Genomic DNA, 17,902 nt, shown 5'->3' with positions numbered 1-17,902 from the left:
TAATACACGCTTGATCCGCGCCCCACACTTACTTAATGCTTTAAAAATGACATTTACGATAACGGGTTTTTACACGCCCATCTAGAGCCGATCAAATAACAACACATGTCTATGGGGCTCCATTTAATTTTTCACTCTAAGAAATTCCTATCGGTCATTGGTACTGGGGCCACTAAAAATAAAACCTTTCGGTAAGTATGTTGACCTTTTTGCGGAAGTTGTGGAGAAAGTAGTTGCGCAATGATCGATTGCGCAGAATATGCAAATCACCCGTGACAACAACTACGTCATCAGGTGCCCCCGATGCGAGGAATATTACCTGCTAAATAATATTTGTTTTGGTTTGAGAATACAGCTGTTTTTAGGGGTGAAACGGAAAATGAGGCGATTAGTAGTGTAGATAATCAACATTGGAATGTGTGTCACCCTTGGACCTATATGATCGTCGATAGCAGATTCGTTTTTCTAGCGGATTTAACCGCGATAAATAGTGCCTTACGCTAGTAGTAGAAGTGCATACATCCAAAATGGACGTCCGTCAAGCCATCGAGATCGACCCAGATTTTGAGCCGCAGCAGCGAGTTCGGTGCAATACTTGGCCGTGCCGTCCACGGGAGGATGTTGTGGAGGCTCAATGCTCCCCGGTGTCGGATGAATCGACAGCAGACAATCAGGTCAAACCGGAAAATCTTGGTCTGAATAAAAAGACCTCGTCTAGGCGTAATGCATGGGGAAATCTTTCATACGCTGACCTAATTACGAAGGCGATTCAAAGTTCTCCAGAGCAGAGATTGACATTGTCACAAATTTACGACTGGATGGTGCAGAATGTGCCGTATTTTAAGGATAAAGGGGACAGCACAAGTTCTGCTGGATGGAAGGTTGGTATACTTGTTTCGCATTCCTGTGGTCGACATTGCCCCCTTTTGATCCCCGCCGAATATTTGTTTTGACTGTGTGACGTAGCGCCCTTACCACGTGCTTACTACTGTCCCGTTATGATGCTCCCATTTATGTACTTTTGTTCATATTCATGCTATGACAGTTCATAAAAAATACAATCATGTATCATATCATTGCATATATATCTCTATTTTTACTCCATATAATACATATACTCTTTCTTGGGTCAATTTAAACAGCACATCAAATTGATTATAAATCAAAGACTGTAAACTCCTGAAAAGAAGTGTTAGGATTATGATCAAATTCTGAATCTTGTCTTAAATAGGTTGATACCAACCGCCCAAATGGGTAGGACAACCCGTTTGGGATTACATGTAACTAGCCCAGGTGGGATATATAAATTAAAAGTGCCAACAATGAAGTTTTTTGATTTGGTCATTTTTCATATAAATCTGCATTATTGTATAGTATACATATCAAATGCAACAACTTTTGGTTGACAAGTCTTCCTTTTAAGTCTATACTTACTGTTACAGAAAAAGGAATTTACCAAAAGTTGTTACATTTCATCTATTCTAATACAGATTTTCCTTAGTTATAGCTTAATAAAAAAATCTTTTCTTTTTGCACTTCAAATTTATATATCCCATTTGGGATATTATATATCTCATACAGGCCATATTATTTAGCTTACATGTATATCCCATTTGAGCGATTGGTCCCAACTTGTTAAATTGCATTATTAATATCCATTCTTAGAAGAAATGAATTTTTTTTATCTAATATTTTCACATGAGTATTATTTATCAAGTAATCTATTAATTTATTTAACCATGATGATTGGCTTAAAATATCATTTATTGTTTTTACATATCAATGGAATGAAAGTACCGTTGAACGCCTTCACAATAACTGCGATACTGCTCTTTTGCAGTGTTTTTTCACATAGTTTGTTTTAATTTTAGAATGACATCAAGAGAACCATTTTTTTATAAGCATCAGTTATTAATCAATTGAGAATTCAATAAATTACATGTGTATAAATTTGCACTACTGAAGAGTTGTCACGAAAAGGTTACCTATTAAATTTTCCCTCTTATTTGCAAGTGCCCCAAACAGCCCCTGAACCTCTCCCAAATCTTTCGCCCATCAGCAGTTCGCACAGTCTGCAAGCACTGACAAGATGTGACAATAATTGTAGTTTGGATTTTGATTCCGTTTTTAACTCGCTATGGAGAATCTTTATTATTCAAAAAAAAATTGTGTTTCAAAGGCGAAACACTTTTTTTGTGTTTCAAAGGCGAAACGCTTCCAAAATGTTGATGTATTAACCATAAGCAGACCCCAAGACTTGCCTGTATCAAGACTTATCAATGTGATGAATTTCACAGAGGGATAATTTGCTGCAGATGGAGTCTATCTGATATACATCAGGTGACATTTTATCAGAGGAAAATATTGGCAAATGCTTTAAGCTTGTTAATGAGAAATGATGATGTTTGCATAGGTTTTCACATCCTTAAGGAAAAATGGCAGGTGCTATTTGTCAGTTGATGTCATAGTTATCATACAGTGGGTCCCTTTTTTCCTCTTTCTGAGTTTCGTCTGATTGGCCTAAATTATAATCTTTGAGTAAATTTACTAACTAGAACATGTGGATAATAATGTGTTGATTTCAAACACCACAAAGATCTCATGTTTTAATTAACATGTGAATTCTTCTGAATCATTGAATGTGAGTTTGCACTGTGTAGTCTAGTATTAAAGATGATTTTGTTACTCTATTGCTCTTTCAGTTAGGTTGAAATTTGTAAAATTGCATTAATTATAAACAACCCAAAATCTATAGATCCCCAAGAGAATACCAGATCAGGCTAAATGTTAAACCTAGTCATTTACTTAAATATTCTACGGCTGCAGCTATACTAATAGTATACCTGATGGATTCATGCAACATTACACATGATCTTATTAATGAAGAGTGGTACTGACTAGCCACATTGAGCACTATACCTTTAGTTATGTGAATGCACACATAATAGAATAAAGAATTACATGTGTTTTTATGTTGTGTTGTCTGTTTAGTCAGACTGTGAGCTATTATAGGTGTTCAATGCTCATTTGTGATTGGCTCCTAGGAACTCATTGTTGACGGGGCTCGTTATGATGTCCCTCTTAATCACCTCCTGTCAATGTGCATTGTTAAATGAAAGCTGACATGTTTATTTCTGAAAGTCAAAGACCCTGTGCAAACTGCAGAGATTGGGTGCTTGGGTAGTGTATTTGTACTGATTTGTCCAGAAAACATACTGTAGAAACCTCGGTAGTTTTCTCACTGTATATACACCCTTACAAGATTGCAAGGAATATAAAGCAGCTACTAAAACATTGAACATGTAATTGACCTTTTGAACTTCCTCCCCTACCCCTCCAAAACCTAATGTAAGGCAGAGTAACATCTTAAAATCTTTAAAGGACCTTTCTTGCTGCTAAAGTAAAAAAGGGGTAGGGAGCATCAATTATCAGAAACTGACAACTGATTGAGACTATTTACATGGTGATCTTATAATTGATTGAATGTCAAAAGTAGTTGTAGAAAAGTTGCATTGTCATGGTTTTGTTTTAGCTGTCATCTGGGTTTGGTTCAGAGACCTTTATTTGGAAAACATGTACCATAATTTGTCACAACACAGACGAAAGCATCTGTTCTTAGGTCAGATGAGACAAACAGTATACTGTCATAGTTGTAGCAATTTGTTTTTGGTTGTTTTAAATTAGACTTCATTAATAATTGAATGATGTAAACATATTACTGTAGATACAGACAGAATGAGTTTGGCATTTGGCGATACACGTATGGATGATAAAAGACTTTTAGTAGTGGACATTTTAACTCTTTTCGCCCCATTTTCTCATACATATATACAAAGTACTGGTAATATGGAAATAGTCTTAGAATTTCTTATTAAAAGTCTAATATGTAGACTCATTGTAGGGTGCCGCTCATTGTACCATTTACACAAAATTTACAGTAAATGTATGCTACTTTGTTATCAGAAAGCTTGCTAGAAGTCTATTTGACAAGATTAAGCAAAAAACAAGCCCCATTTTTGAAAATTGTCTAATGAACCAAATTTCACAGTGTATAAAATTTGCACCTGTGTAAAAAATGAAAGAAGAATGAGTGATAATTACAGACTGATATAGTTTCTCTGTTAGTGTGAAGCTAGCATCCATCATCATTCGTATTAATAAGGCTCTCAGATTTTGAATATTTTTGCCATAAAATGACAGATTAAGGGACATTAATAGAGTGGATAATTTAACCGTATGCAGAAAGCCAGAAATCAGGCTATGTTTGTGGAAATTTCTGGGAAACTCAGTGTAACCCAAGCTAGATGTATTGTAAAACTTGCGTGTGCTCCATATATGTTTCTTTCGATTGAGAGTTTCTCCACAAACATACACACAAGTTTGTACATTTATGGAGAGAGAGAGAGAGAGAGAGAGAGAGAGAGAGAGAGAGAGAGAGAGAGAGCTGTTGGAAATGGGCAAGTTTTGATTGTATAAGGGTGTCCTACTACTACTAGGGACAGGTGTCCTTGCTTAGTACAATCTGTCCTTGTTTCCTCAGAACCTCTCGTTTTCATAATTGTATCAATGACATAGGCACCCACAGCTGAGATTAATGAGGAGATCTTTTGAAACTCTCCATGGAGTAATCATTTACAGCTCTTTCAAAATATGCTAATTCTTGCTGCACATATTGAAACAGATTTAGGACAACCTTGTACATGTACAATTTTTAGATGCGGAGAATTAAAAGTGTGTATGTTGTTCCTGAACATATTTGAATATATATAAAAGTAAGAAATGAGCAAATGCATTAACTACATGTATGATAACTTTGATTTGTTTATTATCTCTGTTTTCACTAATTTTAAAAGTATATCTGTATGCTTCAACAATTTGTAGTCCTATTTGTAACATTACATGAGTACACATTCTCTCTCTCTCTCTCTCTCTCTCTCTCTCTCTCTCTCTCTCATAGCATCACTATTCAAAAGGGAAGGAAATGATAATTACGGATTAAATTATTGATAAAGGTTTGTTTCGTAATCAAATGAGGAGTTGGTGAATACTGTTATACACTTGTTAGAGTCTGAGAGCTATGGTAACAATAGCAATAAGCTATCAGAAAATAATCCAGAATTAAAATTATATTTTTTCTGCAAGTATAAAGACTGTCAAGACAATCTAGAAAAATAAGAAGTTGAAGCTATGCCTATAATTTATTTCTGTGTGTGTGTGTGTGTGTGTGTGTAGTTTCAGGCACAGGTTCTGAAGTAAATACAGTGTACTGTGTAATTTCCTGATCAATTTTATGATTGCTGGTCACTGAGAAGTAATCTTGGATTGTAGCTGTGTGCTGTATATCAGCCAATCTTTCCTGATTGTCCATATAAGTATACACAGAGGTCATATCTGTTCTTTATCAGGCCATACCAAGTACACTAAGTAGATATACCTGCTGACCTTGTAGCAGGGTAGATATGTATCACTTCATAATTTTTTGATTGACATTTGACACCTTCAATCTTGTAGAAATATTAGCTTTATAATGCACCTGAGGTTGTTGCAGAATGCACCTTATGAGTTGTATTATCAAGTATCAAATTCTTGACTGTGACGTAGGTGTTTTTAATCGTACTACAAATGCATGTTTTTATTTTCATTAGCTAGACCTCACATTTACCGAGATAATGTGTCAATGTATTCACCCACAGGATGGAGACCATCAAGTACTATTGAGTTTTCTGATCGTGCTCAAGGAGTGGTAGTCTCCTGTTTGAATACTATTAAGCTCTGTCAACACAATCAAACATTCAGTTTTATAGATAGGTACATTTTTTTCCTGAAATACTTGGACTAATTTTTATTGTTGTTGTGGAAAGGCAGTTTATATAAGGCCCACTGACACTACAATATTTTCCCTATTACGGCGAATAAAAAGAGTCATTAACTACCATCTACTATAGTTTTGTGAGTACAAATGTATATTATATCAAATCAGGAATGACAGGAAATCAGCAGTTGGTCTCTTATTTTCTAAGAAAATTAAAATTATAGACCTACACTCAAATTAGAGTTCTGCTTGTCATGTTTGCATTGACAACATTATTTTATGGCGTAAGGAAGACCCCCCCCCCCCCCCCCACCCCACCCCACCCCATATTGACCTGAAGGAAGACCCACTCCCAAGGCTTCGCCCAATAGAATAATCAACAGCCTGTCCTTCCATTTAATTAAAGTAAAATGTAATTTGATATCGAAAAGAAAACTCAAAGAGATTTGAGATTTTGTAGTGTGATAGTAAAAAGCCATTTGATTCTTCTTGTTCCACTATAAGCTGTACAACAAGTTGACTTAGCGGCCTACTAATGAGAGTCCCTGTGTCGCTGACCACTTCCCCCTGTGTGTCTGACCACAGTACTATCCCTATTTTTAACTCGTGGTCCCACTAGTAATGTTAAGTGGCTTTGTGGATTTCAAGGACTTGACACAAATTTTTTCCTTTAAAAAGAGGGCAAGATACAGGAGGAATATAAATATAAAGTTCAGACATGGTTGAATTGCCGCCAAGCGCTAGCCTATTATGCAAGGTACATTTAAATTTGGCAATGGCCTTGATTTTCCTACTGATTAAAGAAGCCTATGGTTTGTTAAAATGTGTTTTTTATGTAGGCTGATTTAAGGCTTAATTGCCAGGTATAGCTGGTATTAATACATTGTAAATCTGGTTATATCAGTAATGCGTATGCATCAAGTCTTTCACTTTAATAATTTATGCTTGAGTCACAGGTTCATGGAGTTATGTTTTGATCCAATTCCATTCACCTGAATGTTCTGTAATATTTCTTCCTGATTTTTTGAACAGTATCAAGATAAAAGATTCTTTTAATCAAGATGAACTGAATTGCAAAGAGGTCAGACAACTGCGACTGCAAGCTGTAGAATTTCAGTCATTTTGACGCAATAATTTTGTTTACACACTTGGACAATGGCTGGGATTGACTCGGGCAATATGCGTAGATCAGGGAATCTCAAGTTCTCAGATTTTTTCATATGGAAATGGATTTAGCCTGCTAGGCTACATTATTTTGAATGTTTATTGAAAAAAAATTGAAATAATAACAAAAACAACAAAATCGGTGCAATGCGACTCGGTCTGTGTAACTAAGTGCATCAGTTTTAGGCATGGTAAACCCATTAAGATATATCTTCAGTGATCATGGTTTATTTCAATGCTTGCTTTCATAGAATTTACTCTAAATATAATGTCATCAAAGCTTCCATGCTATCTAAAAACCTGCCTCTGTTACCATTAGGTGAAGGAAAAAAGCTATGTGAGATGTGTTTAAGTGCATCCCGATTAAAATGTCGTTTACAGGGATAAGGTTTGCTAAGATGGCAGACTGCACATACAATTACAGCCGTGATGGAAAGCTGTTGGCGATGGCTGCCATATATTTTCAAAGTCAATTATGAGATTTATATGCATATTTTGTGGTGTGGAGAAGTTTGATGGCAATTTTAATTATATACCGGTACATGTTTTTATGTGTTGATGTCTGAGGAACCTGCCTTTAGGGTAACTTTACGATCTCTGTTAATATATATATTTAAATAAAGAAGTACATGTACCCATGGTGTGTAATAATCTGAAGAGGGATTCTTATTAGAGAGATGGTCATACATGTAAGTTATTGCATATTTTATAAAGTTGAATAAAAACTTGACAGTTATTTCACAACTGTTAAAGATGCAAATTTTCCCTCTATACTTACACCCCGCCCTGTAATTATTCACAAGGATGAATAGGCCAAATTTTACAGCATGAGCTATGAAGTAGATAGCATCTTATTTATTTATATTATGATGTCACTGAGTGATTATAAGCCCCCCCCCTTTCCCCCCCCCCCCCCAAAAAAAAAAACAACAACAACAAAAGCTCATACTCTTTTGGCTCTGGAAACTTACCGATACAAATGACTGGTCTGATATTAATAGATCTGTCTCTTGAAATTCATGTGCCTCATTTGAAAGACCGCTGTTGGAGCTGATATTATTAATTACCTGCATCCTAATTAAGAAGTAGACAATTAATACTCTGCATGTATTACAACTTCATTTTTAGGGTTGGATACCGGTACACGGTACCAATACCATACCGAGTAGTTGCTTTAAAAATACCGGTAAAATACTGTTTCATTTATTACTGGTACTAATAACGGTAATTTTCATTCTTATTTTTTGAGGTCTAGTACCGTATCGTTAAAAATACCGTATCGTTTCAAAAATACTGGTATGGTATCGTATCTTTTCATCCTTAACAGTATCCAACCCTATAATCATTTTCAGTATTTTTTACCAATAGCTCTGGGCACATGTAACAATGCTAAACGTCTGCGTGATGTGAAGTCTACATCTAAATGAGAATAAGAAAATTAACAGATTCCGCTTAGCATAAACAAAAATACTATGTTCAAATCTAGCTGACAGCTGCATGTGTCTGGAGCATGGAGGCATTAATTTAGGGGAGCAGATTTTTACCGTAATTTAAATACAAAAAGAATTACTCATTCATTTCTTATCATGGAATTATTTGTGCAGTGCACGTCGTCCAATCCATATAAAACAATGTTCTGATAGTCTGTAAGAAATATGGGAAGAGACCTATTTAAGAATATGTACGCTAGATATCACTTAGGGCTTGTGTGAATTAGGTCAGGAATGGTGAGAATAAGGTAACTAATACAATGCTGAAAAGGTGTTGATGTAGTCATAAATGAAAGGTAATTAATTAGAGGGACTGTTTACAAAAGGATACAGTGTTCATGCACAGTTGTAAATCATTGTCATTCTTGATGTGTGTTCTGCAACCTTAATTAAAAACCATTCTATAAACCATTGTGCAATAAGTCTTTCATGCTGAGATGAAAAATGTGGAAAAGTAATAAAAAGGTTTATGAGCATTTAAAATGAAGAGACAAAAAAGCAATCTTTCAAACCTAATGATTGAATTGTGTGAAATTAGTCTGATCAGAGATCAAAGAGATTTCAAATTAAGTTGTCTTCGATGTTAATTCTTGGTCTTTTATACTTAATGCTAATTACCCCCAAAGATTGCAGGCCCTGGGGGCGAGAGATGTGTAGTGTCGGCAGAAATGTATGACACCTGTATCTGAAAGGGAGCAGACTGCTATGTGCCCCCCAGTCTTAATGAAAAATATCAGAATTGTACAAACTTTTAATGGATTGGCAACATTACTCTATATGTCAGGTGTACTGCTGCTGTTAAAAGTTAATTGCTGACATTGAATTCTTCATTTTGCTGGATAATTATCAACTTTGAAAATGAAATACATGTAATAACATTTATGGTAGTATAGTTGTTGAAGTATGTAACTGTAAGGATTAATCAACGTGTTGTATCATATTAATGCAGTTATAGACTTTGCACAGTACTTAGTCTCTCTGTGGGTCTTCTCTTTTTCTGGAATTTAAATTTTTGTTAATTTTTTTTTAAAATACTGTAGAAACATATATTTTCGTTGGGTCAAAATTTCGTTGTTTTTAAACCAAACAAGATTTCGTCATATCGTAATCTTTTTGTATTCATTAATACCAGGGTTAAAAATTCGTCATGGATTTAATTTCGTTGATTTATATTGCCAACGAAAATAACGAAATTAAATCCTCAACGAATATTTATGCTTCTACAGTAACACTTTTTATGAAATTGCTAAAATGCATACACGCAAGGTTTTGAGAAAAAGATACAAATGTTCATGTTAATATGTGCAACAATTTTTATCTGAAATTCGATTGTTTCTAGACCTAAAACAAGGAAAGTTTACATGACATTTGGTGGACAATAGATGGGATCAAGTTAGTGTGTCAATGCTGTTAATAGCAGGAAGGTGTCTGCCAGAGTTTTATAGGTCACTGGGCCAGCCTGGAGTAGGAAGTACATGCTTAGTCAGGGGAAAGCATGGCTATGTCCTCATCAAGGGGCTTTTATATTGCTATGAACTACAGCAAATGTCACATCTTCCTGATCAGTTCAAGTGCAAACTTTAAAGGGTTCATGGAAGTCGTGTGATTGTGAGGCAGTCTAATCACATACTTAATGACATTCAATTAATTCATTGATCCAAAAAAAAAATTAATACGATAAGGTGGAGGGGGTCAACTGAATATTTTGTAGATGATGTGCTGTAACAGTGAACAAAAACCAGATGCATGTAAAATGAATTAAGTAATATAAATTATTATAATAAATAATAAATATGAATCAGCTTATATATATATCAGATCATTCACTGCAGAGTGCATCAACCCAAGTCCCCCATCTTACAATCATTTTTCATCTATAATATTGTTTTTAATATTATAGATGAAAAATGATTGTAAGATGGGGGACTTGAGTTGATGCACTCTGCAGTGAATGATCTGATATATATAAGCTGATAGGTTGCGTAGCCAATGGAGTGTAAGATTGAACTACATCCTTGTCTAAAGTAAAGGTCAGCTCCTGATGTGTATTTCCTGACTCAGATTGGGAGAGAATGTCCATTGATGCACGATGTGGACGATGAGAGAGTCCTGTTTGTATGAATGAGATGTAACCTTGAAGGCTGAGCTTCCTGTCGGAAGGGCTACTGTCTCCGGTCTGTCAACATCAGGTGGTGCTACTAAAGCTACTGAATTAAGGACATCTGGACACAAATGTACTGTTTACAGGGTTGTTTTCTCCCTGTGTAATTTTTGCCCTTCTACACTTGCAAAGACGATTGCTTTGTCATGAATTCGCCCAGACACAATTTTGTTTAAAATGAAGATAATTTTAGACATTGGAGTTCGCCCAGTCTTAAATTTGCCTACTGACAACAAGGGTGAAAGGGGCAAAATTAAAAGGGGGAAATATTTCCCTGTATTAAGTATAGCAAAACTGAGCAAATATTTGATCTAGAATTGACCTATTTAAGTAATTTACAGAGCTAAGTCATTACTGGTATTAAATGCACATTTATTTATTGGCTGATAATCCATTATAATAATGTTCTCTCATGTATATGAACTAAACTGAAAGAATTATAATTCTCTCTCTCTCTCTCTCTCTCTCTCTCTCTCTCTCTCTCTCTCTCTCTCTCTCTCAGAAATATAGGTAGGAAAATAGAAATGATGTATTTTGTTCCTAAAAATATATCTGGAAGGTTTAACCAGGAGAAAGCATGAATATTTATAAGATAATCAATGTAATATGTTAAGGTCTTGGTGGGAAAGTCATAAGTGACAGTTAATTCATGAATTAGTATAATTAGTATACTTATAGTGGTCTAATTAATGGACAGAAGTGCGCATAGGTACTCTTATATGGGTTTTATTTCCCCTCTGGCATTTATAGGAACTGGAAATAGCTTCTTAACTGTTTAAGTGCCTGAAAAAACCAAAATTACAATAAAGGAAATAGTTTGAACTATCTGGCACTGTATTGGATAGGTAATGAATAGCTGCCTTTAAAATGCCTTGATATAGTGCACCGATCATAGGACTGATTGTTCCGGTGGTAGGTTACAGTTGCCTTAGGTAATAGTTCAGCCCTACACCATTGACTAAATCATCGATTGATTTTTTTTTAAGGGAAGATACATGTAAGCTTAAGACCTTGTACCCTCACCTGTAGGTCAGACATAAAAACAGTCCCCTGTCTTGTTTTCGTGATACAGTTTATTGTTTTCAAAGATCAGGTGATGTTGTAACTGATCATGTAGATGATGTCAGAGTTGTCAAGGAAAGTTGGCTGTCATTGCATCTCCTACGTGGGTTAGCATCCTTAAGTCTCAGAAATGGCCGAACTAAGTTCCTAGTATATAATGCAACTGAGTCAGGATATGCACTTTTAAGTATCTCCTGCAAGAGTTCACGGCCCTTGCTGTCGGACATTGGGAGGCGTTTCTGGTTCAAGTCTGTGGTTCAGGGGGGGGTTTGGACTTGCATCCACTCCCTGATACCCTTATCAAGGTGACAATCATGGCATTGTCGCGGATTGTTCTTGCACACTATCATTTAATTGTGTGTGGTTTGGTTTCTTCTTGGGTGTGGTCACATTTCATCCTTGCCAGTGCTGGAGTGCCTTTTTCAGATATTTAGAAAAGCGATGACATAGGTTGGCAGTCACACTGAAAATTGTAGGATGGTGATGTTATACATGTATTAGCATTTTTCTTTCCGTCTATAGTTAATGAATCTCATTATATATACATCCAAAAGATATGACAATGCACATGAATACATGTAGATATATACTTCAGCGTAAACCTGCTAATTGTTATTTGAAGACTCTTTTACCTTCACTCTCACATCAGTTTTAAATATTCTATTCATATGTTGACCTCATATAAAGAAATGATTTTGATTTAAGATATTTTACATATATGTAGCAGGTACATGTATATGTCAATTGCTTGTACTGGAATAGAATAAATGACATTTTCCGGTTGTATCTTTCAGAATTCCATCAGACACAACCTGTCTCTCCACAGTCGGTTTATGAGGATCCAGAATGAGGGGACAGGAAAAAGTTCCTGGTGGGTCATCAACCCAGATGCCAAGCCCGGGAAAACCCCTCGAAGGAGGGTCAACAGCATGGAGACAAAGAACTATGAAAAGCGCAGGGGCCGGGTCAAAAAGAAAGTGGAAGCCATGAGGGCAGCACTTGAGAACAGCAGTCCCTCCTCAACTACCGAGGACTATCTGGATTCCCCACTAAGTTTCCAGTTGAGTCCTGACTTCCGACCTCGGGCCAGTTCTAATGCCAGTAGTTGCGGCCGTTTGTCACCCATTCCCGCCAGTATAGAGCCGGATCTCCACGATAATCAGGTGCCCAGGATGTCCCCGATCCACTGGGGCCAGGAGCTGGATACATCTGGAAATTATTCAGATGTTCCGTATGATCCTATTATCAGTAGCCTGGTGGATGGGATGAAGTTGGATGGGAGCAATATGGGAATTCCGGAGGAGATGGGGCTCAGAATGGATCCCTCAGAGATTGAGATGATGGCAGAGGGCGGGATGGTGCAGTCATTGCTCAACAACAGTCAAGGCAATATAAACGAGAGTGTAACGCAACAGATGATGTCCCACAATGGAAACATATCCATGCCCCAGTATAATGATCAAAGTGCCAACTTCAGTGACAGCAATCAATACGGTGGGAATCTCCCGGCCCCTCCCCCCTACCAAGATTCCATGAGGCGAAGTCCCCAACAGCCAGGCAACTTGGAACAGCTCCTTGGGGGCTTCACAGACTTGCAGAACATGAGACTATATAACAGTCAACAGTCAGCCCAGCACAGCCCGATGTATTCCCAGCAAGAGGCCTTACTAATGCAGCACACCAGTGGAGGAAGTCCATCCGGTAGCTCACTGAGCATCAATACACAGATGCCATCTCCCTCACGCTCACCTCAGCAACAGGTGAGCCCCAACTTCAACAACCGCATGATGAATTACAGCCCCCAGCAACAACAGCAACAGCAGCAGCAGCACTCTCCACAGCCCAACATGAAGCCCATGTCTCCTCAACCAATGATGAATCGGTCGCCCTCTGGTTCCTCTCAGCCATCGCTACTACAGCGCTGTCTGGAACAGAATCCGGAGTCGCATCTCCGACAGTCGCCCTCTGATTCGCTTCTACGACAGGCCCTGACACAGAAGACCAGTCCTCAGTACCCCAAACAGACGACAAACACGAATCAGGTCCCATTCACCACCTCCTCCTCACAGAATTCAGGCTTCACTAACCTGTGCCCCGTGCCCAGGCATGTGATCAGCCTCACTAACGGGCTTAACAACAACTTGGTTTCCACCCAGCAGAATGTTAGAAACACCATGACATCCCTACAGCAGGCGCTGGCAGGCTCTCCCAATATGATCTCCACCCAGTCGGTTCTTTCCACGCAGCCAGTAATCTCGGAGAACAATTCCAATTCGTCGCTTAGCGAAATGAGTCCCGATTTCTTTGAATCGGAGAGTGACATGCATAAAGTTCTCCAGCAGGAACTCAATCTGGAGGGCAGTCTGGATTTTGACTTTGATCCGGCTGGCTCTGGTCCAACTGGATCCATGGATTCTAATAGCATGGTTCGATGACGATTTTCTGCCCTAGCAGATGTGTGAAATTGGGGAAAAAACAAAAAGTTTGTGATAGAGAGAAAAATCTAGAATGATGTATTCATTCTGTAGTTGTTGTGTTTTATGAAGAAAAAAAAATCTTTTTGTTGTCCCAAGCCAGGTTCCAGCATCTCTGTGGCAGCAACTTAAAAAAATAAAAACTTATCAGCAACTTGAACAATAGAGCAATACCCCACATGGTTGCTCTGCTCATTGTGCAAAGGGGAAGTAAGCGCGGACCTGTGTGGAGGGTGTTGACCTCTCTCTGATACTGGCACAGATAAAGCGGCGCTGGAGGACCGAGGGGAGAACAGTTCGAGTGATCTCAGACTTGGGAGAACAAGTGTATTGTTCTGTGTGTACTTCAAGATATCAACGTGTATCTCAACACTAGTATTTTTCATTTTTTTTTTTTTAAATAATCATGTTTTTTTTTTTTTATGCCATTTTTAAAGTAAAATAAAATGGCAGATAGCCAGCCTACTTCTAGTGAAAACGGGTAGAAGTAAAACAAGAGTGGAATGGAGAGCGTTACGATTCCTGGATAGAAACTTCTTGGTTGTCTGTCTCTTCAGGTCAGAAGATGGATACATGCAACTGGGTGGGTGAAAATTCTCTGCTGAATGGAAATCTAGCCAAAAAACAAATTTATTATATATTTAACATCATTTGTAAGCAAATTACAAGTATCTTAATTTTTTCTCTCAGAAAGCCAATTTATCATGTTATTTTCATCATGTTAGGATGCATTGGGCCATTTTAAGCCTTACAATTTTGTTTTGTAAAAACACCAACATGTAAAAGGAAGTTTAAAATTGATATGTAAAATTATGTAATATTTATGGGAAAGATGAATTTAACATCGTTTCATGTAGTATATGTTTCACTTGGGTGTAGAATTAGACTAAATTGTGTACCAAAATATGTTAATTTTGCATGCCTTATTTCTTAGTATTTTTTTTTCATAAAATTAATGAAAAAAGTTTTTCTATTACAATTACCAAATTTTTTATGAAAAATGTACAATGTAGTTTGATTTTTGACTAAATGATTTTTTTTTCCCTCTAAATTTTTGACATTCCAATAGTTGACCTATTGAGATTTTGTGCAGATATATATTATATATACATATGTACATTATAAAGTCAAGTGGATATCCAAAGAGTGCTTACGACCCTGGATGGAGAATGGTCCATTCTACCCCAATCCCCCAAACCCACCCTCTTAGTACCAGTGCAAATTGAAGTCTAGTGGAACAGTTGAACTGATACCCAGATACCTATTTTCTGTGTAAATGAATCGATGAAGCTTGCTATACTTATTAAAAGTTTTCCTTTTTCCAAAGGCTGGCTTCCCCGCTCGTCTTCTCTCCTTTTACCTATATAAAGATGTATATATATTACAGAGGAAAAATGACCTGAAACTGAGTTTGATTACATTGTGTAGGATTAACTTCATAGAAATGTTTTCTCATCCAACTATGCTTTAATGTTTGTGCTGTTTTCCTGGTCTGAGGTAGGAGTGCTGTTATGAGGCGATTTGTTCCTTTACATTTTAACCCGCAGCGTCCATCTTGTTTTGACAGAGATTGGGTTTCCAAGCTTTGCTCTCTATTTCTCTAGGTTTGCCCTCGGAGAATGGCAGTGGGTGGTATAGCTTCCTTCTAGATGACATCTAACCAAGCAAATGTTGATTGATTTCAGATGTAAATCCACTGTGTGATCGACTATTCACATTCTATAGGAAGCTGTAGCCGATTTCAAAATTACAAATCCTTTCTTTTCCCGAAAACTCAGTATTTCTTTAAAAAGAAATTATTTCTAAGCTCTGTATGTTAAATAAATGCTAAAATTCTGTCTGAGAATGGCATTTGGACTAGAATAACTAGTAGCAATGTTATTGTCAAAGGAAGATCATTATATGTGGGTCTAAACCGTTCGTATTGATTTTTTCATTATCTGCTTGCCAGTGTGAAGATTATGTCTACTGTGAAATTAATAGTGATGCAACAGTTCTCACTTCTCGGCGAAGAGGGATTTTTTTTTCTGTCATCTCTCGCTTTCTCCCTCTCTGTTTCAAAACACATCAGAATTTAGTTATATCTTTGATTGGGAGGGCTGGGTGAATTCATTCTCCTCAGTAAATTCATTTAAGGAAGAAAAGAATCTAAAGGTGATTGTTGCCATGGAAACCAATTTCTAGGGAGAAATGGGTTGTCACTCTCAGACATTTAATGGCATCTGAATTTGACTGGTATTCTGTGACCTTTTGATTTCCCCACGATCTACGCAATCCTTGTGATGTCACAAGAGGTCTACTGACCCAATTCTCTCCCTGTGTCTTAATGAAGGTGGAATTAACTAGGTCAGTAGGTCATGAGTTTGATTAATATTTATATTGGTTTGTCTTTTTTAATGAAGATGCATTTCTCTACAGCTTAAAGGTCAGCTTCCATTTGTTTTATCCCCACTGATTGATTGCTTCACCAATAGATTTGCCATTTTGTACAAACTGGTGTTGCGTTGATTCGCAGCAATTTATTTTAATGGTAAAGAGTGACTCCCTTCATCAGCACCCCGGCATTTGCTCAATGATGGATGAACATCAAACTCATTCAGAACTTGTAAATATTATCTCATAATCTTCACGTACTTGATTAATTTTAATCATGGTCAACTCCCCTTTTTTATTGTCTACATCCAGATCATCTGTATAGGCTAACATGGTTTTACAACTTTTTTTGTTTGTTTGTTCAATATAGTTATATATTAATTTTGTAAATACATGTAGCGATTTCATATCCAAATGCAAAGGGAGATAACTTGTACAGTGTAGTCAGATGTAGTATCTCAATGTCGAGCTGGGAGTTGTCGTTCTTTTCCATATTGTTAATTTTGTCAGATGTATATATTGTTAAGGATCTTATGTATGTAATTACATAGTGTTACAGAATGAAATATATCTACCTGTGTCTGTTTTTATGTATCAAACACATCTTCATATGAAGATGTCATGTTTATCATGTGATGGCAGTATTTTATTTCATTGTTGCAAAAAGGTTGTTTGTTTGTTTTTTTTTAAAATCAAAATATGTAGACTTAAGAATTACTGTTATTATTCTTTTTTTTTAGAGTTTCATTTACATGGCATTTTCCCACATCTGTTACATTTGTCATGATCGTTCCCATTTTGCATTTAACTATCCCTATTGTATTTCACTCTCTTCCTGTTTTGGTTATTTATGATAAATTTATGCTTGGGACAAAAGCTTCCATAATTCACACTAAAGTAAGGAAAAACTGAAAACAGTCTGAAAATTGAAAACCAAAGTTGAGTTAAAAGCCAAACTGTTATGCCCAACCAAACTATCACAAAGTCTGCTAATTCATTTTCAGTTTTGAGACCTTAAGGAAAAGATGCTAACCGTTAAAATATGTATATGTGCCTGTCATCAGAAATTGATCAAGGTAGAATATATTCCTTTAGTGTCGCTCATATAAAGTGTTACATTGATTAAGATTCCTTTTTAGAGGACAATTGCACAATATTGACTAGCTGTCTGCCCTTGATTTAGGCTTCTTGCAGAGGACTAGTGGCTAAGTTATCTGCCCCTTTCTTACCGAGTTGTCTGCCCCTTGATGAATGAGTTATCTGTTCATAACATTGGAGTTTTTTTTTTTATTTTATATATATCGTTATCTGTGATTTTTGAGGCGAGGAAAAATATCCTGATACATGAAAGATCCGGTGTTCAAGA

General features: G+C 36.7%; 1 protein-coding gene across 1 annotated transcript; it reads left to right on the top strand.

Annotated features, from left to right (window-relative positions):
- Positions 1 to 264: 264 nt before the first annotated feature.
- LOC128183345 (forkhead box protein O-like) lies at positions 265 to 16,656 on the top strand. Its single transcript, XM_052852312.1, has 2 exons — positions 265 to 881; positions 12,484 to 16,656. The coding sequence occupies exons 1-2, from the start codon at positions 528 to 530 to the stop codon at positions 14,122 to 14,124; spliced, it is 1,995 nt and encodes a 664-aa protein (XP_052708272.1). The 5' UTR covers positions 265 to 527; the 3' UTR covers positions 14,125 to 16,656.
- The last annotated feature ends 1,246 nt before the right edge of the window (positions 16,657 to 17,902 follow it).

Source organism: Crassostrea angulata, chromosome 5, assembly GCF_025612915.1.
Source record: "Crassostrea angulata isolate pt1a10 chromosome 5, ASM2561291v2, whole genome shotgun sequence".
NCBI lineage: Eukaryota > Metazoa > Mollusca > Bivalvia > Ostreida > Ostreidae > Magallana > Magallana angulata.
This window is presented reverse-complemented; position numbering and strand designations above follow the sequence as displayed.